General features: G+C 45.5%; 2 protein-coding genes across 3 annotated transcripts in view; one reads left to right on the forward strand and one right to left on the reverse strand.

Annotated features, from left to right (window-relative positions):
• Nucleotides 1-1,632, reverse strand: part of USO1 (USO1 vesicle transport factor) — a 90,767-nt gene extending 89,135 nt beyond the window's left edge. For both annotated transcript variants that reach the window (XM_025386216.1, XM_025386215.1), the window contains exon 1: nt 1,323-1,632. In XM_025386216.1, the coding sequence (XP_025242001.1) occupies nt 1,323-1,388 (66 nt within the window). In that variant the 5' untranslated portion in view covers nt 1,389-1,632. The remainder of the gene's footprint in view (nt 1-1,322) is intronic.
• Nucleotides 1,633-1,779: 147 nt separating this feature from the next.
• Nucleotides 1,780-8,852, forward strand: part of G3BP2 (G3BP stress granule assembly factor 2) — an 86,546-nt gene continuing 79,473 nt past the window's right edge. Inside the window, exon 1 of the mRNA XM_025386223.1 lies at nt 1,780-1,933. The gene's annotated coding sequence lies outside the window, so the exon portion shown is untranslated. The remainder of the gene's footprint in view (nt 1,934-8,852) is intronic.

Consider the following 8,852-nt stretch of genomic DNA (forward strand, 5'->3'; position numbering starts at 1 on the left):
TTGAAGCGATTCTCCTGCCTCAGCCTCTCGAGTAGCTGGGATTACAGGCATGTGCGACTACGGCCGGTTAATTTTGTATCTTTAGTAGAGATGGGGTTTCTCCATGTTGGTCAGGCTGGTCTCGAACTCCTGACCTCAGGTGACCGCCGGCCTCAGCCTCCCAAAGTGCTAAGATTAGAGGCGTGAGCCACCACGTCCGGCCTAAGAGGTGAACTCTCTTAGCCTCATTTTTTGACTTTTAAAGTGAGAATACTCTCACCTATCTTGCAGGGTAGTTAACGATGAAAGCAGAATGTGGAATATAAAGAGCTCAGCACAGTACCTAGCACAAGGTAATAGCTTGACAAATGAAAGCTACTATATTATCCCTCAGGATCCCATTAACAAAGTTGGCCATTAAAGTGTTATACTTGGTCACTTTAATGTAGATCTAAAATTCTTCTCAAACAGTTTATTTCAAAAAGGCATACACCCTCGGTTCCATTAAACACTAATCAAACTTCAAAATAAGTATATTCTAAACCTAGAATCTAAGCAACTATTAAATACTGTTTTCAGGGGCTAACCTTTTTTTTTTTTTTTTTTAAATAACGCTGCAAATCGTGTCATTACGAGTTCAGGCAGAAAGCGGTGGATGTGTCCCCAAAGGGGTTTGAGCGCGAAAGATCCCTACTACGTCCAAGGTAGTATTTGCCAAACGATATATATTTGGGTGAGCCCGAAAAGCGGGATCTGAACAAATAACACCAGGCAGAACGACCGCTCTTCCAGTTGATGGGACAGGAGCAGGTGGATTTGTGCTTCAAAGAATATCGTTTTATTCTTAGCCACATGCTCTCACCAACAGCTGGGTTTTAAACCTTCTCGCAGTCTTCCCCAACGCCCCAGTTTCAGACTGCAAGGGAGGGAGCAGGACCTCAGGCTCCTCTCGGCCAGTGCAGACACAGGCGAAAGGGAAGGAAGGAGGGAGGGGCCCACGGCCCCGAGGGGCGTGGGAGGCAGTTCGGGCCAGCTCGGCCCCGGAACCGTCCCTCCCCGGACGGTACCACCTGCGGACCACTCTCCTGGCCCGAGCTTCGGGGCCTACAGAGCTGTGGGGCGCGGCTGCCGTCAGTCCGGCCGAGCCGCAGCAACTGGGAGAGAGCTGGGGGCGTCAGTGAATAACTCTGGGATTTCAGGAGCGGAAGGAGGGCAAAGGGGGAGGTGGCATGTGGATCCCCCTCCATGGTGGGACGCTGGAGGTGACCTTCGGGTCTCCGAGTGCTCCGTCCCCGTCCCTGCCCGGACCCCTTCCCAAGTCCCAGACCCGCTGCTCCTCTCACCGTCTCGGCTTCTGTGTGCTGGGGTCCGGCACTCTGACCCCCCATTACCCCGCGGAGGAAATTCATCTTGCCGTTCAGCCACCAGGTTTACTGGCCCCTCCGGAAAAAAAAAACGAAGACAACTTCCCCCGCCCTCCGCAGGGCCTGGCCCCCAGTCCCGCACTCTACACTCCCCTACTGCTGCCACCACCGCCTCCAACTCGGCGGCCACTCCAGCCCCGTAAGCCCGGAAACAGCCGCCACCAGCGGCCAAGATGCGCATGCGCGAGGACGTGGCATTACGTGGCGGCCCGAAGGTTGAAGGCAAAAGGGGAGCAGAGGCGAAAGGAACCTCGTAGCTAGGTTCCACCGAAGCCCCACCCACTGCGCAGGCCCCGCCTCCCGCCGCAGGGGCACGCCTCCTCCCGCCCTTCGCGGATTGATCTTGCTGGCCGCAGCCACCCACGTGGTCAAAGCCCGGCCCTGCAGGCTGGAGAGAATTTGATTAGACTACGCGTTTCGACTTGCAGGGTGTTTAATTGTTGCCAAGCGGGACTTACTGCAAGCTATCAAATCTGAGGTCTTATTTTGTTGAGTCGAAAGTGAAATTTTTCCTTCGGCCGACGTGACAGGTAAGGGTTCCTGGCCCCTGGGAGGGTTCGCTTGGTTTGACGGTTTACTAGTACCGGCGTTGTGGCTTTCTGATCCCGGTAAATTGCATTTATTTACAGGGCTTTGTTTGGTGGTAAAAAGGGTTACTAGACACCCCTCATTCCACTGCCACTGGAGGGCGCATTTCTCAGCTCTTTCTCTTCAAACCTGCTGAAAGGAATTCCTAGATCTAAACACCAGGTACACCTCTATTTTCAAGTGTCATCAGGAGGAAACCCACCAAACCCTACATTTAGCTTGCTAGAGAAATACATTGTTCTGCTGTGTCAGTTTGGCGAGTAACATAATGTTTTGTTATTAACTCTCAATCCCTGTGTTTTCAATTTTTTTTTTTTAACATGAAAAAATGTCTTTCTCTAATTGATATGCCTGTTCCTTTGGCAGTGAGGTTGTCAGTACACACGCTTCTAGAATAGTCTTGTACATTTCTTGAGGCTAAAAAGCACAGGTCTAGTTAGCTAACTGACTCATGCACCTCTCCCCTTGGATTCCCCACGGGTCTCAGATTCAGCATTTAAAATTGAGCTCGTCATCTACCCCTGCCTCCCTTAAAGAAAAAAGTCAATATGCTGCTTCTACTGTGTGCGTGCCGTGCTCAGTAGTACCACTGTCCAAATAATTGCCTAAGCTAGACAGGAAGCTGGGAAGAATCTTAGACTCTGGCTTTCCACCTACACGTGTCCAATCAATAGTCATGTCCTATCATTTCTGTTTATAGAATATTTCTCAAATAGGTCCTCTGCTCTCCATCCTCGATGCGAGTGACATAGATTACGTTCTTCTCATCATTTCTCATTGAGATTACAGCAACAGCCTCCTAACTAGTTTGTCTGCATTCAGCTCTGGCTTCCTTCCAGTCCAATCTCCAGTCCATCCTTGGGTGAGACTAACAACAACAAAACATCTGTTCATGTCAGTCCTCTTAAGATCCTCCAGTTCCCCATTCTTTCCAGAATAAAGTCCAAACTCCTTAGTTTGTCATACAGGCCTGTTATGATCTGGTTCCTGCCTACTTTTTCAGCTCCTGCCTCCCCCACATACTCTGGATATTTTTCTCAGACCTGGATATGCCCTTCCCCTCCCTTCTCTTCATCAAGCAAACTCCTGCTATTCCTTAAGACTCAACTCTGGCATCATTCTTGAAAGCTTTCCCTAAAATCTAAGTACATATCTATATGTTAGCACTTTGCAGTTATTAATACTGTATATGGTGTACATTCAATAAATGCTTGCTAAACCAAACTGTTAAGGGAAGGACTATTTTATTCATTTTATATCTCTGTTGCTTACCACTGTCTCATAAAAGGTGATATTGATGGATAAATGAATAAATCATTGAAAGAATATATGAATATTACACTAAGGAGGAGGTTCCCTTTTTTTAATCTGTAAAGTGAAACTGTAGGGAACACATCATAGGCAATGTGTTTCCTAGGTCCAGGGTTTTAAGCCTGGGCAACTTGGAGAATGGTGTGGTCATACTGCCAAAAATACTGTGCACTAAGCATTGTCCTCTGCTTTAAAACTACACACTTGACATTTTACCGTAGACATTTTCCATGGGAGCATTTTGTTGCAGCCTAAAAAAAGTAGTAAATTACTCAGCATTTTTATTACTAAGAAATGCATGCAAAGAGCTTCACTTAAGCCCCTAAGCTTCACCCCTCCCTGAACCTCACTTCACCTTCTCCCTGAACCTCACTCTACCCCATCATCAGGAATGAGGCTCATAGATGGAGTGGGCCACAAATGTCTATTACTCCTCTTATTTAATAATTGAAAAGAGTGCCTTGACATTTTAGCAAAGTTGTTTAAAGGCACCAGCCTTGTCAAATGTCCTGTTTTGTTTTAAACTTTGGTGGGTACAGTAGGTTACTGTACTTTAGTGAGTAAAGTAGGTTACTATACTTTAGTGAATATAGTAGTAACAGCTTACTATGAGTTTTCCCTGCATTTGACCTATTTTCTTCCCTAGCAGCATCCCCTGCACAGGAGTGATGGACAGTTGGGTGCAAAGGTGATGAAGGTGGGATCCCCGAGGCATTGTCACTAGAGAACAACCATGAGATGGACTCCTTATATCAGAGGAATAGTTACATATTAATCCACTTCTACTGATTTTGTAGAGTGAGAAAAGTCAGGGACTGTGTTATATTCCTGTTTGCACCCTTTAATCATCTAGTATAATTCCTTTAATATGGTAGATGCTCAGGAACTACCTGAGTTAATAAAGGAAGAGAAAACATGAACAAATTGTGACAGCCTGACTTGCACTGTTATACGTCTGGCTTTCATAAATCTAAGCATTCAGGATGAGAGTCCCATGAATCATTAAAATACACATAATCAAAAGTAAGAATGATTCTTCTTTTTCTAAACCAAACCTGACAATAGATCAACAAACAAAATTCATTGGTTTGAAATTCAGTTTTTCAAATCGCTTTTTTCAGTGGCCCACTATTTCTATCCTTTCTTACTTTCTAGTGGAAAACTCAGCAAAAACAATGAAATATAATTGCATAAGATTGTTTTTTAGTTGGGGTGGTAGTGAGTAGAATGTTGTCTATGCCTGCTTGGGAGGATAAATATAAATGATCATTTGTATTTGAAATCTATCATAGATAGGTTTTTATTTATTTATTATTTTGCTAGGTTATAAGCCTCTTCAGTATCGTATATAGGTTTTTAAAGACATGACTCACACCTGTAATCCCAGCACTTTGGGAAGGTGGGAGGATCACTTAAACTCAGGAGTTCAACACCAGCCTGGGCAATGTGGCAAAACCCCGTCTCTACAAAAAATAAAATGTTAGCTGAGCATGGTGGCACGCGCCTGTATTCCCAGCCAGTAGTCCCATTTACTTGGGAGGGTGTAGGAGGATCGCTTGAGCCTGGGAGATCGAGGCTGCAGTGAGTCATGATTGTGCCACTGCACTCCAGCTGTGACGATGGGGTGAGACCCTGTCTCAAAAAAAAGACTAGTTGAGGCTGGGCGAGGTGGCTCACACCTGTAATCCCAGCACTTTGGGAGGCTGAGGCGGGAGGATCACCTGAGGTTGGGAGTTCCAGACCAGCCTGACCAACATGGAGAAACCCTGTGTCTACTAAAAATACAAAATTAGTTGGGCATGGTGGTGCTTGCCTGTAATCCCAGCTACTGGGGAGGCTGAGGCAGGAGAATTGCTTGAACCCAGGAGGTGGAGGTTTGCAGTGAGCAGAAATTGCGCCATTGCACTCCAGCCTGGGCAACAAGAGTGAAACTCCATCTCAAAAAAAAAAAAGAAAAAAAGAAAAAAAAGGCCAGGCATGGTGGCTCACGCCCACGCCTGTAATTCCAGGACTTTGGGAGGCCAAGGCGGGCGGATCACGAAATCGAGACCACCCTGGCTAACACGGTAAAACCCCATCTCTACTAAAAAAATACAAAAAATTAGCTGGGTATGGTGGCGGGCACCTGTGGTCCCAGCTACTCTGGAGGCTGAGGCGGGAGAATGGAGTGAACCCAGGAGGCGGAGCTTGCAGTGAGCCGAGATCGCGCCACTGCACTCCAGCCTGGGTGACAGAGCCCTTCTCAAAAAAAAAAAAAAAAAAAAAACTGGTTGCTGGAAAATCAGTGTCCACAAACATTGGTGATACAATTAGGCATTATATTAATTAACCAAACAATGTATAGCAAAATTAATCGATGATTTCAATTTATAGGAAGCAGCACTGAAAATCCATGACTAATCAGTAACCGTATCAGACACATAGTGCTTTCATTTGCCAGATTTTGTTCAAGGTTCTTTATATAAAATAGTTTGCTTAATTCTCACAACAATCCTATAAGGTAGGTAGGTTATTAGCCTTATCTTGCAGATGGGGAAACAGGTCAAGAGAGTAACTTGACCAATATCATATAAGCTAGGAAGTGGCACGGCTGGGGCATAAATTGGCAATCTGGCTCCAAAGCTTGTGCTCTTATGTAATACATTATCCTAACTTTCTAGACATAAGACAATGATTATGCACTAAGTAGAAATGTGGCCTGCAAGTCCATACATAACCTGGCCCCTTACCTCCCTTATCTCATCTCCTTTGCTTCATTCCATCCCGCTCACTCCACTCCAGCCACATCGCCTGGCTTCCTTGGTGTGAGACTTTCTCCCCTTTTTATGCCCTTTGCAATTGTTCTTTCCTGTATTTGGGATGCTTGCTTCTCCACCCACATAAAGGTAAGGATCACTCTTCACCTTCTTTAAGTCTGCTCAAATGTTACATAGATCTTTCCTGACACCCTAAGTTGCAACCTCCTCATACTCCTTTTTTCTCTGCTCTGCTTATTTTCCTTGTAGCCCTTAATGAGTCTGATACATTATTCTCCCGTATACACTATGTTCACATATTTCATGAGATCTACTATGCTATTAAGTGTACCTTAGAGAAAGAAAAAAAAACTTGCCAAAACCTGAATTTCAGGCTTCAGAAAATGGGGGGAGAATGTGCATTGTAGGATTATTGAAATACAGTATATATTTTACATATTTATCTTGTTTATTGTCTGTTTCCACCCACCAGAAGACTACCCCCATCAGGGCAAAGATTTTAGTTCTTTTGTAAATTGCTTTATCCCTAGTGCTTAGCACAGCATCTGGCGCATATTAGGAAGTTGGTAACTCTTTAATGGATGAATTCCCTAATTGAGGAACTTCCTGCTATTGGCTTGTATGCCTAGGAGTAGAAATTCTGCATTGTTGCTAAACATTGCATAGTACTCAGATTTCCTCAGTAGTGTCTGAATTAGGGTCCTCAGATCCCATTAACATGCTAGTTTTAGTTTATGTCTATTTTGGCATCCTTTAATGACTAGCTTAGTAATTACCTTTTATCATATGTAAAGATAAATCTTTGTGAAAGAAAGGACTTATATTTTTAGAATCAGATCTCAGCCCATGAAAGAACCGTCTCAGTATCCCCATGGTCAACCCATCTTGCTTTCAGATGCACTACCCTAATAGAGTGGCTTTCTTTTCTCTTAGACAGGTAATACATTCATATTGTTAAAATAAAAAGTACAAAGGGGTATATAGTAAAAGTCTCCTTGCCACTCCTTGGACATCCAGGCAATCAATGTTAACAATTCTTCAAATCCTTACTGATATACAAATATATCTGTAGCCTCCTCACTTTTTTAATAACACACATAAATACAGCACATTGTATATGCTGTTTCACACCAGGCTTTTTCCGATTTAATATGTCTGGGAGATTGGTCCATATCAATATATAGAGGGCTTCCTTGTCCTTTCGTATTGTGTCTCATGAAGTGTTTTTCAATTTTTTTTTTTTTTGGAGACAGGCTCTCATTGTATCACCCAGGCTGGACTGCAATGGTGCAATCATGGCTCACCGCATCCTGGAATTCCTGGGCTCAAGAGCTCTTCCTCCCTCAGCCTCCTGAGTAGCTAGGACTACAGGTGCACACCATCATGCCTGGCTTTTTTGTTTTTTTTTTTTGGTAGAGATGAAGTCTTCCTACATTGCCCAGACTGGTGTCAAACTCCCGGCCTTAAGCTATTCTCCCGCCTCAACCTCCCAAAATACTGGGATTGCAGGTGTGAGCCAATTGCCCCAGGCTTCAAAATATTTTTATTTTGTTATTTATTTATTTATTTATTTTGAGATGGCGCCTCGTTCTGTCACCCAGGCTGGAGTACAGTGGCACAACATCGGCTTACTGCAACCTCCACCTCCCAGGTTCAAGCGATTCTCCTGCCTCAGCCTCCCAAGTAGCTGGGAGTAGAGGCACGTGCCACCATGCCTGGCTAATTTTTTGTATTTTTAGTAGCGATGGGTTTTCACCGTGTTAGTTAGGATGGCCTCGATCTCCTGACCTCGTGATCTGCCTGCCTCAGCCTCCCAAAGTGCTTGAGCTACTGTGCCCAGCCCTCAAATGTTTTTAAAAGCCTTAGGAAATCCTTGGGAGAGGAGAGTCGAAGAAAGAAGGTTCCAGTAGCTGGGCGTGGTGGCCTATCATTCCAGCTACGTGCCGGAGGCTGAGGCATGAGAATCGCTTGAAGTTGCAGTGAATCAACATTGTGCCACTGCATTCCAGTCCAGGTGACAGAGTGAGACCCTTTCTCAAAAAGAAGAAGATTCTGGGCCCCCATCCGGCTCCATTTGATTGGTTGGTTTCATTTGTTTATACTTCCTATTTCATTTGAACAAAAAGATTCAGAGGCTAGAATGTTGGACAGCTACCTCTCTCAGGAGATGAGAAATGAGACCAGGCCAGGCACAGTAGCTACGTCTCTCAGGAGATGAGAAATGAGACCAGGCCAGGCACGGTGACTCACCCCTGTAATCCCAGCACTTTGGGAGGCCGAGGCTGGTGGATCACCTGAGGTCGGGAGTTCGAGACCAGCCTGACCAACGTGGAGAAACCCCATCTCTACTAAAAATACAAAATTAGCCAGGCGTGGTGGCGCACGCCTGTAATCCCAGTTATTAAGGAGGCTGAGGCAGGAGAACCGCTTGAACCCAGGAGATGGAGGTTGTAATGAGCCGAGATCGTGCCATTGCTCTCCAGCCCAGGCAACAAGAGCAAAATTCCGTCTCGGAAAAAAAAAAAAAAAAAAAAGGCCGGGCGCGGTGGCTCAAGCCTGTAATCCCAGCACTTTGGGAGGCCGAGGCGGGTGGATCATGAGGTCAGGAGATCGAGACCATTCTGGCTAACACGATGAAACCCCGTCTCTACTAAAAAATACAAAAAACTAGCCGGGCGAGGTGGCGGGCGCCTGTAGTCCCAGCTACTCCGGAGGCTGAGGCAGGAGAATGGCGTAAACCCGGGAGACGGAGCTTGCAGTGAGCTGAGATCCGGCCACTGCACTCCAGCCTGGG

Source organism: Theropithecus gelada, chromosome 5, assembly GCF_003255815.1.
Source record: "Theropithecus gelada isolate Dixy chromosome 5, Tgel_1.0, whole genome shotgun sequence".
Taxonomy (NCBI): Eukaryota; Metazoa; Chordata; class Mammalia; order Primates; family Cercopithecidae; genus Theropithecus; species Theropithecus gelada.